This window comes from Pteronotus mesoamericanus, unplaced genomic scaffold (assembly GCF_021234165.1).
Source record: "Pteronotus mesoamericanus isolate MK-2021 breed Mesoamerican mustached bat unplaced genomic scaffold, CSHL_Meso_final contig_105, whole genome shotgun sequence".
Lineage (NCBI taxonomy): Eukaryota > Metazoa > Chordata > Mammalia > Chiroptera > Mormoopidae > Pteronotus > Pteronotus mesoamericanus.
In genome coordinates this window covers 7,848,975-7,867,899 of record NW_026555006.1, presented here as the reverse complement: position 1 = coordinate 7,867,899, position 18,925 = coordinate 7,848,975, and the positions used below count along the sequence as shown (strand labels likewise).

Below are 18,925 nucleotides of genomic sequence, written 5' to 3'. Positions count from 1 at the left end.
GTGTCCTGCACACTGTGTTCTCCACCAGAGGACAGAGGACAGGGACTGCCTCTGGTCATGTGCATTTCATGTGCCCTCTGCCACCGCAGTGTCCAACCCATTGTAGGCCCTTGGTGACTGCACTCTGAAAGGACAACCAACACAGGATTCTAGGTTGTTTAACTACGTTCCCAGAGTGCTTTCTGGCCCTCCCCCGTCTCCTGTCACACACACATGCCAAGCACCAGACAGCTGACAACCCAGTCTTCACGGTGGCCCTCGGAGACAGCATCTCACCAATGAGCACACCAAGGCCCAGTGTGGGCCTGTGACTTGCCTAAGGTCATGCAGTGGAGAAAGCTGCAGAGCCAAGGAATGACCCAGGCCACCTGACCCTGGCACACGGACCGTGTTTACTCCTAGATTTCACCATAAAGTGCTATGAGGTGGGAAACATGCCCCGTTGTGTTCAGAAACGTCCAGTGCAGCCAGGGCAGCAGAGGCACAGCACCGTCACCCCTGCCGCTATCAGCACTGCCATTCAGGTTTTTTCAGAAGTCGTTACCCTGTCCTCTATGGCCAGGGAGCTTTAATGAACTTTCTTTTTTTGGATCATGGATTGTAGGCTGGGAAGCAGCAGTGAGGGAAGGGAAGGTAGGTTCATCTTTGGCTCCCAAACTCGCCAGACTGCCCCCAGACCCGAGAGTCTGCCCAGGGCAGAGGGTGGTGGCCCGCGTCCAGCTGCAGTCTGGCCAGAGCCCTCGGCCCGCCTCACCGGCAGGAGTGTCAGGTTCACTTGTAACCAGCTGTCACCTGTGATCCGTCCACCCCGGCGCTTCAGCTGCACATTCCCTTGGCACACCATGTTAGCAGCTCCCATCCCTCTGCATCCAGCCAGGAGGAGGGGCTCAACTTCTCTAGCCTGAAGACAACTCCATTGCAGCCTGTTGAAAGGACCCACTGCAGTTAAGATTAACAGCAGAGTACAAAGGGGCTAAACAGCTTCACCACCCCTCCAATTTTCTAACTGAGCCTTCAAAATCCTGCATCCCCTCGCCCTGCCTACCCTCTCTCACTGCCACTTTCTGCCTAGCACATTATGGTCTAGTAATCCCAAACTGATTGCAGTTCTGATCTCTAAAGGGCTATTTTATAGCTTACTGTGCCTTTGTTATCCCTGTAGATGGAGCATCTTGATGCCTTCTACCCCCATGGTCGCTAATTTTTGCCTAGTCAGCTCCTATGAGTCAAGTTCATTCTGGCCTCTGTGTCTACCCTCTTCTTACCTTGTTATGGCATGAGCACAATGTTCCTTTTTTCATTCCACAAACCATCGCTGAGCCCCTACTAGTGTCAGACACTGTGGTGGTGCTGGGGATGTGTTGGTGAGCCAGGAGCTGACAGGGGACTGCTTTCCTAGTCTTCACAGACTAATGAAGGAGACAGATATTAACCAGGTACATCATGCAAGTGAAGGGATAATTATAGACTATGGTATGTGTTAGGAAGAAAGGGAATGGATTTCTTGGAAAATATTAAGCAAAGGCACCTAACCTCTTGTCTCCACAAAGAATATAAGCTCCTTAAAGGTAAAGATCTTAGAAGCTCTAGTGTTACATTACCAGCTCCCAGCCCCATGCCTGACAAAAAAGAGCCCCATTACTAGAATTGAGTTGGGGGGTGGGCGGGGCGGGGTGGGGAGTGGGCAGCATGTCAGAGCCAGGCCAGCAGCTAGTGGTGCTTCCTATAGAAAGCACTAAGCAACTAAGCGAGGTCTCCTTACATGTGCCCTGGAGAAGCTGCCTTGGGTGCTGCCGTCCCTGAGTCTGGCAGAGAGATGAACGTATATTACAGGAAGGAGGGGAAGGAGGGATAGGTGAGCAGAGAGCTGGGCGGAACCTGGCCATCACTGCCCTTAAGGAGACAACCTAATGTAGAAAAATGGGCATGAAGTACGCCATCACACCGACTTTTAGCACCAGCTCCGAACCCCCCCCCATTGATTAAACATTGATTGGGCAAGTTGCTTAACCCCTCTGAGCCTAAGTTTTCTCATCTCTAACAAGAAAAAAATAGAACAGGGGGTTAGAATATATTAGTTCATGCCAATTTTGCCCTCCGAGACCCTGAGGTGAGTTGAAGGAGATGGTGTTTGGTGCATTTTCAATGAAGGGGGCAATTTTATGCTAATTTCTTTTACTGACAGTTCATTTTCCAAGGCAACAAGCCAACAAATCATGGGGCCAATTAGTGTAAGAAAAACAATTGATCCTGGTACTCAGAGAGCTCGGCCCACCATGTCAGTGGTTTGGCCGTGTATTTGGGGAAATGCTACACAGCACTAAATGGGAAATAATTGGATAGATGCAGCTATAAATTGCACAGCGATGCACTATACTCAGCTTCTGATTTAAGTAGCAAAGTCTGACAGTAATAGGAAAACTATAGGGTTTGCTATCCTGCAATGAAAAGCAGAACGAAGCTGGCAGGGACCAGCCCTACCCCCTCATTGCAGACATGGGAAAATAAAGGCTCACTGAGGGAGCAGAGAGGGGCCGAGATGCCCAAATTTTGTTGTTTCACCACTGTATTCTCTTGGAAAACTGCTCAAACAAAGGCATCCAGAGATAAAACTAAGGAGATGGTGGCATTCCTTAACTGGGACTGCCATCCTAACAAATGATCGCAACTGAGTCGCTAAAATAACAGAAATTTATTGTCTCACAATTCTAAGAAGCTAGGAGTCTGAGATCAGGGTTTGGCAAGTTGATTCCTTCTGAAAACTGTGAGAGAAGACCTGTTCTATCTCTCTCTCCTAGTTCCTGGTGGTTTGCTGGCCACTTTCAGTGTTCCTTGACTTTTAGGAACCTCACCCAATTTCTGCCTTCATATTTGCAAGGCGTTCTCCTTTGTGCATGTGGCTATGTCATAATTTCCTCTTTTTATAAAGACCCCAATCATATTGTATCAGAGGCACACCCAATTCTAGTAGGACCTAATTTTAACTAATTACATGTTTAAGGACACTTTTCAAATGAGGTCACATTGTGAAGTACCGAGGTGAAGGACTTCAGTATGCGGACTTTGGGAGGACACAATTCAACATGGAACAATGACTGACAATTTAGATAACAGAATCTTTGGGCTGGAGAGTGGCTGCCATTTATTAAGCATCACTAAGGGCCAGGCAGGAGACTAGGAATTTTAGCAGCATGATCACGTAGTTCTCGCCCCAGTCAAATAAAGTTATACACAAGGACACCAAGGTTCAGAGACGCTGGGTGATTTGTCTAAGGTGACACCAGTAGTACATAATAGATCTGGATTTCACATGCTGACCTGTGTCTATCCACAGTCACGTGTGTCCTTAGCACCCAAGTGTTTTAGTGAAATGGATTTTAGAAGCCATGTTTACCGCCGGCAGCTATCCACCTCAGTTTATGAATGAAGACAGCTTGACCTGGAATCCTAGCCTTCTCACCCTTAATCCAGCACTCTCTCTACTTGTTTCATTTTAGTCAGTTCATTTTTTTGTAAGTTTCTGTGTGGCATGCAGGACTTCATTGTGACCAAAGCAGAGGTTAATTTTAGACTGGTTGGAATGCAGAAAGTAATTTTCCATTAAATATAATAACCTCATTTCTGCAGTGACTGGTGGCAAAACATGCTGTTTCCATTCATTCACACTCATTTACCTACTTGCTATAGTAATTTTACACCATAAGCTAAAATGTTGAAATCATTGGTTACATTACTAACCACCGACAATGGTTATTAGGATTCTTCATGCAGAAAGTAACAGAAATAAAAATAAGAATTTTAGGAGAATGAAAATATAGGCAGTGAAAGTACATTCAGAATTGTATTCAAGTACACAGAGGCCACCTGGGGTCTGGAGCCATACCTGGCAGCAAGCCAGGGTCCACTTTATCAACAATGTGACCTGAACAAGTTATTCAACCTTTCTGAATCTCAGTTACTTAAACAGTAAAAGTAGGGAAATAATATGAAAGGTTGTAGGGTAAGTGAAATAAATGAAGATTGTGTATGTCGCGTACTTGCCACAATGCCTAGCATATCATTGGCACTTTCTGAGTAATACTCATTTTTTGATCCTCACTTGAGGACTTTTTTTTATTGCTTTTAGAGAGAGAGGAAGGTGGGAGTGAGAGAGAGACATTGATGTGAGAAAGAAACATCAATTGGTTGCCTCCTCATATGCACCTGGATCAAGGATCAAACCCGCAACCAGGGTATGTGTCCTGACCAGAGCCTGTGACCTTTCAGTTTATGGGATGGTGCTCCAACCACCTAAGCCACACCAGCCAGGGCAGTACCTTTTTTTTTTTTTTTTTTTACCAGAATGAAAATAAATCTGAATCCTTATGCATATTTGTAAAATCTTTCAAATTTGGGATATTTTCTCCCAGAGTTTCAGAAGTGTAAATTTTTCTCTTATTTATTCCACCTGAACTTTTTAAAATATGGTTGTAGAAAATAGAAAAGTACCCGCTGATGTTTATTTATGCCATGGTAATACAGGGACAAGGGAAACTGGCAGCTCTGACTTGAAGAACCTCTAAACCACTAACAATTCTCTATGGTCTGGACCAGTGGTTACCTGAGGTGGACTTGATAAAGTCCTTTTGTCTGCAGACTACTTTCAATTAAGTCATTGAATGATCGGTGCCTGGAAGTATCCTGTTCTCAGAGAGAGGGAGAAGTTGAGAGGAAGAAAGGGGAACATGCTAGAATTTAATTTTTTCCTCCAACGTATTTTTATAAAAATGTTTAAATAAACAGAAAATTTTACCTTTCACCATATTTGCTTTCTCTGACTATCTAGGTAAGCTAAGAGATCAATAGATAGACAGCTAGATAATAAATAGCTATGTTAGGTGTGCTCATTGCTACTGAGGTTTCATTGCTTCTAGGCCTTTTCTGTGAACAGTGCTAGGAAAATCATTTTTAAATCATGAGTTCATATTGATATTTCCAATTAAAATTTTTAACTTGAGTTACTTCTTAAATTTATATTTGTGTCATTTTGCTTTCACTGAAAAATCTTGCTTTTATACCAATATATACCCAAAGAAGATTCAAAATTTCCATTTCAATATTAATTACTACTAACAATAAACCTGGCATAGACTTGAATGTCAATGAAACTTTCTAAAAGCCCATGGCAGCCTGACAGTCCTTGGGCCAGTCACTTCTTTCTGAGACTGTTTCCTGCTGTCTAAGATAGGGATAAGGCTGATTACTGTATTGTTCAGAAATCTCTTAGTTACAAGTAATATAAAACTCACCCCAAACAGTCTTCAGCAACAAAAGGAATTCACTGATGTATATAACTGGAAACTACAGGGTTAAATTTCCCAGGATTGGGGACCCAGGTTCTTGTCATAAAGTTTGAAACTAACTCTCTCACTCTGTGTGTGTGTGTATATGTCTCTCTCTCTCTCTCTCTCTCTCTCTCTCTCTCTCTCTCACATCTTTCTCTCTCTCTCTCTCTCTCTCACACACACACACACACACACACACACACACACACACACACACACAGCTTTTCTCTCTCTCCTGGTGACTTGATTTCCCAATCAACTCTTTCTCTCCACCCTGTGACTACTCCCAAACTCTTATCCTGTCCTATCCTGTAAGCTGTTATGAAGGCCTCACCTGAGGGAATCTTGTTTGGCTATTGAACACTATGTAACTTAGCTGTTAAAATGATAACTTTAATCTCTGTTGCCTGAGATAAGATCCAAGGTATTTCCATCTACCAGATACACTACTAGGCACATCAGGTAATCTTCTCACTTCCCTATAAGGGAGAGGTGTTTCCCACTTTACAGATGAAAACACTGAGGCTTGGTGAGGTAAGGTGACTCAAAGCTGAGATTCAGATCCTTTCCTCACACTTCACGCCTTTTGGAAATGGAGACAGAACACATAATATACAAACTACTCTGAGTATTTAGCTGAAAAGGAGCCCTCTGCCACACACACACACACACACACACACACACACACACACACCCCTCCCCCCAGAATTTTGGACTTTTGAGAGCCCCAACTGCATGTTACCCATCCCAGTGTTTCCAGGGCCTAGTGGACCCTAGTACCAAAGGGCTTTGGGGGATGAACGTGAATTGAATGAGAGCAGACAGCCAGCCCAGCCCACCACCAACTTCCTTGCTCTCAGGATACGGAATTTGGATTGTACTCCAGTGTTAGGAAACTAGTATTTCACATAGAAACCAGTTTTCTGTTTAAGGTGGTTTTTATATCTCCTGAGCTAAAATATGCTTCGTTGTCACATTGGTGATTGCTAATTGATGAAGCACACCTGGCTCCACTTTGCCTATTAGACAAATTTAAGCTGAAATCATAGGTCTAGGATGCTCTCAGCTAGTTAACTAGTTAATCTCCCTATTTTTAGACCAGGACTTCACTCACATCTTCCAGTGCTGTGTGTTTATAATGTGTGTGTGGAGAGCTACTAAGAAGCTGTCTTTTATAGCTGTCATCTTGTTATAAAACTTAAAAAGGATTTAAAGAAGTGTTGAGAGCAAATAGGGACATGAGCATTTACTAAATCCAATTTTCACAGCTGAGGAAAGGAAGGCTAGAGAAACAGATGCACAAGTAAGCAAAAAGTCAGTGGGGTTTGGGGCAGGGTTTGTGGGGAAGACTTGGACTCAGGATCCTGCTGACAGATTCATTCGTTCAAATTATTCATTTAAAATATGTACTGGTAATCTCACAGGGATAGAAGGTAGAATGTGGTTGCCAGGAGCTGGGGCAAGGGGGGAATGGAGAGTTAGTGTTTAATGGTAGACTGTCAATTTGGGGAGATGAATAAGCTCTGGAGATAAATGGTAGAGATGGTTGCAGAACAATGTGAATGTCCTTAATACCACAGAGCTGTAAACTTAAAATGGTTGAAGTGGTAAAATTATGTATATTTTACCATGATAAAAATATGTAAGTACTGAATTCTTAGTGTATGTCAGGCGCCACATTTAATACTCAGGATAGTGTCAACAGTACTCATTGTAAACATCTTTGCTATAAACTTCTTTGCCACACACATCTTCACTGCAAACATTTTCATGGCACAGTTAATTGCCTTAAGATGATTCACTGTGAAAGATAAAATAACCCATTAACAGTTTGGTTTACATTCGGCAGATTTAATGTATTTAAGCTAGTTGTCAGTTTGGTATGATTTCTCTCTTATATTTTATCAATCTGAGCCCCAGAGTAGGATTGGTGGTCTTAAAATAGTACATGATAACAGCTACATCTAAAACCAGATTGCAGACCTACGTGCAAATCCAGATTGCACACTATGCTTGAAAATGATAACATAGTTTGCAAATCCTTTGGTGAGCATATTATCCTCTCCCACCCATTAAATCCAAAAGTTTACCAAGCAATGGAAAATGCAAAAGAGGTGACTGGTAATTCACAACTGTCTGTGAGAACATTAATTATTGATCCTTTAGTTGGAAACAAATACCTCTCTTAATGAAGAGAAAAATTATAACAAAAAGAAGTGCATTGCCAAACAAAGAAACAAATCAACAAGTCCAAAAAAATGTATAATACTGTGAACAAAAGACTAAAGCTTTTTTTTTGCAAAAGTCTTTTTTTTAAATTTTGTTATCAGTAGTTTATGTTTTATTATATCCTTTTTTATGCTCCTCTTTAATTTTTTTCTCATTTCATCTTTCATGACAAGATTGCCTTCTGGCCAATTAGTTGTGCAACAAAAGTGCTTACGGCCAAATACCAAGAACCACTTGGGATAAAAAGATGAGGAAAAAACAATAGTGTTGCTGCCTGCCATCCTGCAGCTGACTATTATGTATATGTGTTCATATACATGATGGCAAACTGAAGAAATGCCCCGCATGGAAAAGTCCAGGAAGCTAAGAAGACTTTGGCTTGGGAAGCAGGTCTCTATTGGAAATTCAAAGAAGCTTTTGAGAACAGACTTCTGTAGTGAGGTCTGAAGAAGAAGCAGTTGAGCTTTCCAGGCAGATGGAATAACATGTGCAAAAACTTGGGGTGGAAGCCTGATGCAGTCAAGGGACTGAATAATGGCCATGGTGGTGGGGACCCAGGGGAGCCAGGGTGAGAGATCAGGTGGGTAGACAGAGGCTCTGGTGAATGTTTTAGTCTTTATCCTAAAGACAATGTGACAAGTTTTAAGTATTAGATAGTCTTAATCAAATTTGGCAGATTTTCTCTCAATCCTTTTACACTCTGATGTAACTGTTAGAGCAAAGACCAACAAAAGTGGATGAGTAAGCACTGAGGCTGTTGCATAAATCCATGCTGGACATCATGGCTGTGAGTTGGGTCTGGTGGTAGACAGAGAGAGGAATGGCTGAAGGGAAAGATGTTTGGGAGGTGAAACCGGTAAGGCTTGGTTATTGGGGGCGGTGGCGGGGAGGGAGGAAGGTGAGAATGAAGGAGGCTGAATGGGCTCAAGGCTGGTTATAAAAATCAGTGGTGGTACATGCACTAAATTTGCTTACTTCAAATATGAGACACAAAGCATTTTATGTTTTCTTTATTTTAATATGTGTTACTATTTTAATACTTATTAGTGTTTTGTATAATTAGTATAAATCAGTATGTTTTTTTAGAAATTAGGATAAATTAGTAAAAAGTCAGATTTTAAAAATAAGTAGCAATTCCCCCACTTAAGAGAGAACCTTTGTTAAGATTTCGCTGGATACATTTCTAGACTTTTCATACTCATATAAGGGAATGCATACTTTTTTTCAAAAACAGGATCACATTAAACATATTATTAGGTGATATGGTTTTTATTTATTCAACAGGATGTTGTGATTATATTTCCATTACAAAAAATACGTATGTTCCCAAGATGACTTTCAGTTACTGCATATTATTTCATCTTATAGAGAAATGCAATTTCTTCAACCAGTCAGTTAACGTTCAGCATTTCTAATTTTTCACTATTCTAATAGCACTTCAGGGAATATCTTGCATCCAAGTCTTTGCCTACATCTTACATTATTCACAGATCATTGAATTTCTACAAGAAGATTCATAGGGTCAAAGTTTATGCATGTCTTCAAGGCTTTGAAACATAGAGGCAGCCTGCCCTCCAGAAAAGTTCCACTAAATCACACTCCCGCAAGTAACAAAAATAACCATAAAGGACAACACTTACAAAGCTCTTACTAGATGCTTTGCACAGTTTCAAGCCATTCACATACACTAAGTCATCAGTCCTGCTACCAGGACCACAGAGAGGTACTTGTATTATCCCCTTTGTACACAGAAAACTGGGAGCCCCAAAAATATCTGCTTCCTATACTCTTGTCAACACTGGGTATTAATCTTTTTTTTTCTCATTGTAGCAGAAAAAATATGGCATCTCTTTTATATCTGGTATGTTTTATATGAGTCAATTTAGAATTTCCAACAACCTTTGGGTTCTATATCATTCTTTGTATTATACAAGGAGAGAAAATAAGGCTCAGAAAGTTAGAGTGATATGCCCAAAGCTACACATGTAAAAAGTGATAGAGCTTATATTTGAAGTGTGTTCTCTTTGGTTCCAGAGTCTGTATTCTTTCCACTGTTATCACAGTGCCTCCTCACCTAGAGATTAGGGTATTTGGAAGTGTAGTCTTGTCCTAAGCAAAATCTTCTGGAAGATATCAGGATGGGAACTCAGGGACGAATTCAGTCTGACCTGCTCCATTTAGCATTTGATGATGGGGTGCCTGGGGGCTGGTACAGAGGTTGCTTCCCAGTCTCGTTGGCTCAGTGATGCGGCAAACGCATCCAAAAATATGTTAGAAGAGAGAAAGGCCTTTATAATGAGCCTGGGCCTTCCTTTGTCTTGTGAGGTTTTAACTACTGTAATTGCCTGTAATGTGAAGTAGTGTATTTTTCTATGTCTCTATTTTTATTCTGTGTCTATCTCTGTATCTGCTTTTTTGTTTTGTTTTATTTTGTTTGTTAACTCACTTGAATCCTGGGGGGTATTTTTTCTGTGTATAGTTTCGCCTCAGAAAAGCACACACTCTCATACATGCACACACAATAATAATATGAAGACTAAATGGAGTAGAATTTATACTTTAAAAAAAGCTAATGGTAAAGTCTGAGCAGATGACTTCCTAATCCATATTTTATTTAATTGGCTGTATTGAACCATAGTACAAATTAAGTCTTCTCTGTAATTTATTCTGTCAGATGGTAACCTTCCAAACAATTTGATACTTCATTTAAACATTGGTAAATGGCTCATGGAAATGCTAATGAAAAAAAAAAAAGATTTAATGATGATCAGATAAGAAACCCTCTGTTCACAAAATGAGTCCCGTGTGAAATGTCGTGAATTAACCTGATTCAATCATTCATTGAACATTTATTGAGCTACTACTTTGTGCAATGTATGTCTTCAGATGGCTTGATTCTTCCTTCATTCTTTCTTTAATTTATCAAACATTATTTAACACTTACTGTTCAAAGGGAAAAGGATTAGGAGCTAGAATAAAATTGTGGAGAACCAGACATTGATCTTTTTCTTAAGCAGCTAACATCCTTAAAGTGGAGGAAAAAACAAGTTCTTTCTGCCTAGACTGCTCTTCCCCTTTGATTTTCTGGTACTCCCCCCTTTATTCATTGAGGCTCAGTTCAAGGTCAGCTCCTTTGTCAACACTCTGCTGATGCCCTTCCTCGTTCTATGTAACAACCTGTGCACACCTTTAACACAAAGCTCATCTTGTTACAGTGCTTCCCTGTGTTATGCAATTGCAAGGTCCTTAAGGAAGGGGCTCTGTTTTAATCATCTGGATAAAAGTAGCACTTCGTGTGAGACCTGGAACATAATGGGTGCTTCATAAATGCATACGGTGTGAGTAACTAGAGGGATGGGTAAATGTGAAACAAAACTGAGAATTGTGAAGCATCCTAGATAGAAGAACAAATATAATGCAATGCGATCTAGGGACAGATATTATAACTAAGGGATATGGGACAGTCAGGGAAGGTCCCTTGGATGATGAGCAGAATGTTGGAGCCAGGACTCAAAACAGAGATGCACTAATGTTATGTGGAGTCAATGAAATGTGAGTCAGGGTGAAGAGCTAGATCAGCAGAGAAAACAATGTGACCCATGGCACAAAGGTGGCCAGGTACAGACCCCAAAGTGTGAGTGATAAATTCTTCAGATTATCTGTAGCCTAGGTTACGTAAGTTCAGCCATGGAACAATGGTCCAGCTGGATTGAGGAGTTTGATCTCTGAATTGTCCTCAGAATTGTTCAGTAAAAATTTGACCACAATGAACAGAGTTCAGAATGGAAGGAATAAATGAAGATGTGGCAGAGACATAGGGTGTTCTTTTTTTTTTTTAAAGGGGGGGTTATTTATTTATTTTTAAAGAGGGGGAGGAAGGGAGAGAGAGGGAGGGAAACATCAATATGTCATTGCCTCTCATGCTCCCCCAACTGGAGACTAGGCCCACAACCCAGGGATGTGCCCTAGTCTGGGAATCGAAATGAAGACCCTTCAGTTCACAGGCTCAATCCACTGAGCCATATCAGCCAGGGCCATAGGGCATTCTTGAAGCCTCTGTCTTTAAAGCCAGATACCTGCTTTGATTTTTGGGAGTCTTTTAATACCTAGACTATCTAAATTTTTAATATCTAGAAATATAGTAAGTTTTTCCAAGACAAAAATTGTTTTCCCAAAGAAGTGTGGAAGAAGGTGAACCAGAGCCTGCCTTTCCTCCACCCTCTCCCTTCCACTCCAGCCCGGGATTCTCTGTCACCCCCAGAACAGTCCATGAGGGCTGTGCTCTCCCCACACAAGCGCTCTGGGATGAAGCAGTTGTTATCACCCTCACCTCACCTCTCCAGGCTACGCTGCTCAACAGATACCACAAATGGCCTAGCTCCTGAGAGGAAACTTCCAGACCCTGCTGACTTGTCCTTTTTCTTTGAGGTCCTTATAGCTTGCCTTTTCCCAAACCTAAGTTACGACCCTCTTTGACCTCAGATGCCTGCTGGAAGCCAGAACAGCCTCAGCTCTGCTTCCCTACGCAGCAGTCCCCTTCTTCATCCCAGCTTGCCCGAGGTCATGGTTCTGTTGCTGGACTAGGGAGCCAGGAGTCTAAGGAAAGGAGACCTTGATTCTACATAATCTGGTTTTCTTTGTTCAAAGCTTTGTTATCCTGAGTAGAGAGAACGGGACCTGGATTTAGTACTGGTCCTGCCAGAGCTCTCTCTGACTGTCAGTCCTTTTATGAATAAAATCGGAGTTGAACTCGATGATGTTTGAGGTTCCAACTGTCTTTGCTTGTGCTGATAAAATCTACTTGAAGACCTAAAGCAATTTTGAGGCTCACTGAACAAGTATTTGCAAGATCCTCTGAATTGCCAAGATGAATGTGATAATGTGACTGCGGGATTAGCAGGATTCTAATATATTTGTATGTCCAAGTATCTATATTCTATCTGCACAGTTAAGGTTGTAGGAAGTGGAGACATATCCCCTCACTGACTCTAAGTTTCCAAATGAATGAGCCGCTTTCCGAGCAGTCCTTTTTAACATGTCACAAAATTAACTATGGGAAAAGATAATGTTACAAATACCTTTAAGCACTGTGTGCACACACAGCTATACTTTGCAAGGCAATATTAGGTACCATCAGGCATTAAAAATGTTTTGATTTTAAAACACTTAATGAGGACTCTCAGATAAATTACATCTCCATCTGCCGTTTTGCATCATAGGTGATATTTTACCATTGCACAGTCATCTCCAAATCTAATTCCACCAGGAAGACTTCTAATCGCAGTTTAATTTTAGAGCAATATTCCACTTGGCAATCAATAAGGTACTGTCGTCAAACTTTGATTTAATAGGAGACGTGGATAACATTCTTCACATTATGCAGAGAGAGAAATACTTTCAGGAAAGGGAGAGGAGAAAGTCTTTGTCTTCCACTTCCCCTGCTGTCTACCATTCAAGCTCACAAAAGCCTATAAATCAATACCCCCACGTAGTGTGAATATGAGTCTCATCAATTTTGCATCATTAACACCATGAAAAAGCCACTGCTCTTTGAGCAGTTTTCCTCTGCTAGCTAAATATGTACTCTTAATAAAACAAGAATAAATGGATCCTGATTACTAACGAACACTTCCTTCTTCACCAACCCGACTTGTGTTGAAATCCACTTGAATTATAAAGTTAGTTGTCTTATGTCCATTTGAGCAGCCAGGGTGACTGGGCACTGGTAACACCCTCCAAGAGGGATGTCCAGTGGGTAGTGGGCAACCTGGGCAAGGCACGAAGCTGAGGGGAGAGTCCCAAGGGGAGTACAGGGATTAGAGAGTGATCAGACTCTGGAAGGTTACGGTGTGGCAGCAAAATCTGCAGAGACGATTCATAAAGTCAGAAGCCTGGAAAGATGGCAAGAGCTGGGGAATGGATGTTTTGGAAGGGCAGGATCAGTAGTAGTCCAGACCTAAGGTGATGACGGTCATGAGAAGCCGTTGTCCACTGGCCTTAGATGCCAGCTATGTGACGTGAGACTCTAGTGGCTAAAGGATCCAGAGAGATGGAACAAGACCTTAGAGAACCTCTACTCCAGTGGTTCCCCATGTTTTCATAACTTAGTTTCCATTGTGTCACATGTCTCCCTCCCTCCATGGACTCAGTAAGGAGTAAGATTTTTGTCCATAAAAAATGCATTTATAATAATTCACTTTCCTATTTGAATTATTTAAACCCATAATGAATTTCCAAAGAGAACCTGCTCAAAGATTAGCTAAGGAGTACAGCAGTAAACTGATAACAATTCCAAATAAACTTGGCATGTTCATTTGCGTGCACAATGAAATGTGTAGTCTTATTAGGAATAATTATAAATTTCTGGTTAGCTTTTTAAAATGTTGAAAATTGCTCGGGGTTATTTTTATTACCTTTAATGACCTGAGTAGACCCAGGGCTTCGGATTAGGAGTCACTGATCTGATATAAACATCTCATTTCAGAGAGGAATGAACTGAGGTCCAGAGAGATACAGTGAGTGCCTTATGTTCACATAGTAGCTAAAATTGAAGCTTCTTAATAGCCAGTATAATGAAAAGGTCCTAGAAGTTATAAGGATTTTAAGCAGATCATATAAGGCCAAGATGCGTAAATAACCCTTTACAGAGTACTATTCAATGAGGGTTTCTTTAAATAGATTTAGTATAGGAAAATGGTTGTAAAAACCACTATCACCAACAGGAACATTATTTGTTAGAGCTTAGATAATAAAGGCAGGGAGGTCAGTTTCAAAAGATTTTCAAATTACTGATCAGCTATCCCCATTTTCCTTATTCAACAGCAATGGGCCAGGCACAGAGCAAGGTGCTAGGATGACAGAGATGAGGAAGACAGACAAGGAAGCAAGCCAGTACATCAGAGCAGGAAGATCTGGGAAAGCAGGACCCCGGGGAGCGGTGTGTGCGGTGTCCTGTTTCACTGTTGCTAGAGACTGGAGTCCCATGGGAACACAGAAGGGAGGGATTATTTCCTCAGGGGCAGGGAAGTCAGGCCTTGTTCAGGGGAGGTTTCACGGACGTGGTGCTGTTTCCAATGACCTTTGTAAGAGGAGTAAGTTTCGGGCAAGTGGATAAAAGAACAGGCCATTGCACACAGAGGGACCAGCTCATGAACAGTGTCAGAGATGTGGGGGACCCCACTTCTAGCCCAAATGGTGACTTTGGACAACATGGAGAAAGGGGTTGGTTCCTCAAGACCATCTATCACCATCTGTCAGAAAATTGTTATAACCATGCAAGACTTGCTTCTGTGAGTGTGAACGGCACCCGCTGTGGGATGTACAGTGTACATCTTCCTCCGCAGCCAGCACCGGTCCTGGGTACATGAATGTATTAAATATCAAGCCAGAACTTAGACTGGGCTGTGTCCTGAAGAAAGATGTAGCAGAAGCCGCCGCCACAGACGCTCATTCAGCATATGAGCAGTCCTGTTTATCTCTCTGTCACCGCACTAAGACCTCGGAAGGGAGCCTCCATTTCTCAAGGGCAGACACAGCTCTTTTTCCTCCCATCTGGACCCAACAGCTTTTCCAAAGCCCCTTGGGCCTGTTCACACGTAGCTGAAACACATCTCTCATTGATTAACAGCTCGAAGGGAAAGTCCCCTGAAATATGCTCTTCCTTTTGTCTCCCATAGGCTCTTCAGCATCATCATGCTGTTCACGAAATTTCCTACATTGCAAAGGACATCACAGATCACCGGGCCTTTGGATATGTCTGTGGGAAGGAAGGGAATCACAGATTTGTGGCCATAAAAACAGCCCAGGCGGTGAGTACCCCATCGAAGGAGGGCACCTTTTCTTATAACTTCAGGAGACTGTACAGTCAGCTGCTGGGCTCTGAAAGTCACACGGGTGTGTGACTAAGCGATGCTGGTAGAAAAGATACACAGCCTTGAAGCAAGGGAACACGCTCATGCCCATCCTGTTTCGTTGTGGTTTTTCCCTAATGGGTATTTCGTAATGACTAATTATTTTCCTTTCTGATTATGCTGAATGGAGCCACAGTATACAAATAAGTTTCCTTGTGTTCATAGCCTCATTTAAAAAGAAAATAAGAGAAAACAAATAGCTATTTTGCAGAAGGCCTACTCCAATTTTATTGTATCCGAAATTACTAATAAATAAAAGCATTGCCTTTTATGCTTATGATTATTATGAATTTGCAAATATAATTAGTTGAAGAAATGAACTTTAGCCTAGTACAATTTGCTAAACCAATATAAACAAGGTAGAATTAATTAAAGATGGAATGCTTTCAGTTTAATAGAATAAGGAAGAACTGTGAGTCGTAGCCAGCAAAAACAAAAATTGGTCTCTGCAGCGCAGTCCCACTGCCTTATATTAACGTGTTTTTACCACGTTTTACTCCAGGCTGAACCTGTTATTCTGGACTTGAGAGATCTCTTTCAACTTATATATGAACTGAAGCAAAGAGAAGAATTGGAAAAAAAGGCACAAAAGGATAAGCAGTGTGAACAAGCTGTGTATCAGGTATATCTGTGAACTTATCCTGGTACCAGAGAAGATTGGGGCTTTTAAAATAAACAGATGTGAAAACGGAGAGTCAGGGCTTCTCCTTCTGCTGCCAAATAGAAATAAAGATGAAAGGTTCCCGTGTAAATTACAGACACAAAAGCAAGGCATTAGAAATGATCCCTTGTTCTCTGAAATCTTGAATCCAGAGGAAGATTTCAGGGGACAATGAAAGAAACACAGTTGCTTTTGCTGTCATTACAATGGGGTGGGGGTGGCTATGAGGGTTTTGGCATTCTTCTGTGTATTTTCTACCTTAATGACCCACCAGCCTCTCCTACCCAGAGCTGGTTTCTTTACTGTCCTGTAATACAGTCTCACATCTCTCCTTTATATCCTCTGCTTTGCACCCTCCTTACCCTCACTCTGCTGTAGACAATTCTGGAAGAGGATGTGGAAGATCCTGTATACCAGGTAATTTCTGAAACCAGTTGGGGCTTTAGGGGCAGGAACGCCTAGGCCTGTGATATAGACATTTTGTCCAAGACCTGAAGCACCCCCTGCCTGCAGATCCTGGAGAGGGACCAAGGTGATTTCTGAGAGTGAAGACTGCCAGTCCCTCCAAGAGTGAATTTCCATAAAAACTAGCAGAAGTTTACCCAACATCAGTGACCTGGGGTTTGGAGATGTACTTCTCCCTTCTAGCCCCCGCCTCCACCCCTCCACAATCTATAAAAGTCTAATCCCAGGGCTGAATGTGTTCAAGAGTCTCTTGACTTTTCCGAGTTCATCAGAGAGATTGAATAATAAGGTGATTTCTCTGAGTTAAGAATTGGAGATGGGGACTGACATTTTGACGACATTTGAACACAGACCCAAAGGATGCTTTGTAGGCTTTAGAAAGGCTGTGAGGAGAAGTCTCTCAGAGCCCCGCTCGGCCAGGCTGCCCCTCTGATGAGCTGGCTCATGCCACAGGTGCTACTGCTGTGAGGAGGGAACAGGAGATCCTAGGGACATCCCGGCCCGTAGCGTTCTCTGCACTCACCAAGGCTGCAGCCCAGGTGTGTGTAGAGAGATGGCTTCCCCCGGGCTGAAATATGTGCTCTGTTCAAAGATGCAGGAAAAAGGGAAGAGAAGACCTCAACCCCTCACCCCCCCATGCTTATTCCCAAGGGGAGAAAGAAGCCCCAAATATGGACTTGTTAGACATCAAAGGAAACCTGAAACATGTCTAACTGGCACACATGTGGGTTATAGATCTGCGTGTGTCGCAGAAGTGTGTATGTGAATGCATATTTTCACACAGAAAACTCCTATGACAAAAGTAAAATAATGTGGTTTTAAAAAGGTTAGATAATGTAGATCAGTTGCCGTGGAAGAAATATCTAGCATACAAGGCAAACTGAAGTCAAAGATGCGCTTAATGACTTGACTGCCCTTGCTTTACAACGAATGCCTGAGGGCAAGGGTTTGTTTATAATATGAGCTCAGCCCTGGCTCCCGGGCTCACAGAGAATGAAGAATATTGGCTGTTTTGAAATGGCCCAGTCCTTTAGAGTTGGAAACAAGCACATGGAAAATTGGATATCCAATATTTAAAACTAAGACGGTAAATTAAGGTGATATTTATGGGATGAGGGGGTTTGGGGCTTCTGAGCACTTCAAAGTTGGCCTAGGAACCTAAGCCTTAAAGGGCAAAGGAAAGTGACACTGTGACCCAAAGTTTACAAAGTCGGGACGTCATTCCCACTGAGCAGTGCCAGCACACGCAGACATTACTGAGATAAATGCCATCGAATAAGGAAATCATAACTCCAGAAAGATCTGCTGTGCTCCATGCAATCATCATTGAGGGCTGACCATCAGATGGTTGCCGTTGTCCTTAGAAAAGATAGGAATGTGCAAGGCCCACTGGTATTTCAATAATTCAGTTGTTGCTTTAAGATATTTTCACTTGTGCCTATTTCTTTAATGCTGACTGTGATTTGTACCTTGAATTCCAAATGCTTTTTTTCCTCTTTCTTTTTCCTCTGACCTTTCCTGTCTGGCCGCTCCGTAATAGTACATTGTGTTTGAGGCTGGACACGAGCCAATCCGTGATCCCGAAACAGAAGAAAACATTTATCAGGTATAAAGTTGCTTCTCTCTCTCAGCATTGCGTACCACCAGTACATGCTCTGACAGGTCTGAAGGACCAACAGCTCTCTCCCACGTGCTCCACTTGGTCATTCCACGCTTGCTGAAATACCTTTGCATGAGCTGGCTTTCATTTTCCCTGTAATTTACGAGTGGTTTTCACGCCTGACCATTGAAATGGTTAATGGCCAGTTGTGTACAGTGTTGTAACTTTGAATGGATCTTAACTATTTTCACTTGACCCAAAAAACCAAATATTCCATTTTACTAAAGTAATCCAGTAGAGGGTGATTGTCCATAATGTAGCAGGGCCCTTTGTTTCTCAAAAGAATGTGCTCATTGAGTTTAAGCTAACAGCACTACTGAAAATGAAGTACAAGTTCGAAAATGCTACTTAAAAGCAACATTGGGAAAATTAACTGAATAAAAGACAGTAAAGCTAAAGGTTTTACCCCTTCTGAAGGGAAGGTAAATCAATGTCCTTAAATGTCTGCTTATGTGAAAAACAATGAACACACTTTTAACTCATTTAATTCTCACAAGTAAGCACCTGAATCCCTCTTTTACAGGGGAAACTGAGACTCAGAGAAGTTGAGTAGCGTTCTCAGGCTGCACAGCTATTTAGAGCCGAGCTCAAACCCAGGCACATGTTGAAGGCTCAGTTTTGTCCCCCACGCTTTCCCACCAAAGAGTCTGAGTAATTGCAGCCCAGCAACACATAC

At 42.0% G+C, this 18,925-nt stretch overlaps 1 protein-coding gene across 4 annotated transcripts in view; it reads left to right on the top strand.

Moving 5' to 3' along the window:
* DAB1 (DAB adaptor protein 1) overlaps positions 1–18,925 on the top strand; it is a 566,428-nt gene that overhangs the window by 489,170 nt on the left and 58,333 nt on the right. For all 4 annotated transcript variants that reach the window (XM_054573791.1, XM_054573799.1, XM_054573809.1 and 1 more), the window contains exons 5-8: positions 15,230–15,361; positions 15,966–16,085; positions 16,503–16,541; positions 18,130–18,195. In XM_054573791.1, the coding sequence (XP_054429766.1) occupies positions 15,230–15,361; positions 15,966–16,085; positions 16,503–16,541; positions 18,130–18,195 (357 nt within the window). The remainder of the gene's footprint in view (positions 1–15,229; positions 15,362–15,965; positions 16,086–16,502; positions 16,542–18,129; positions 18,196–18,925) is intronic.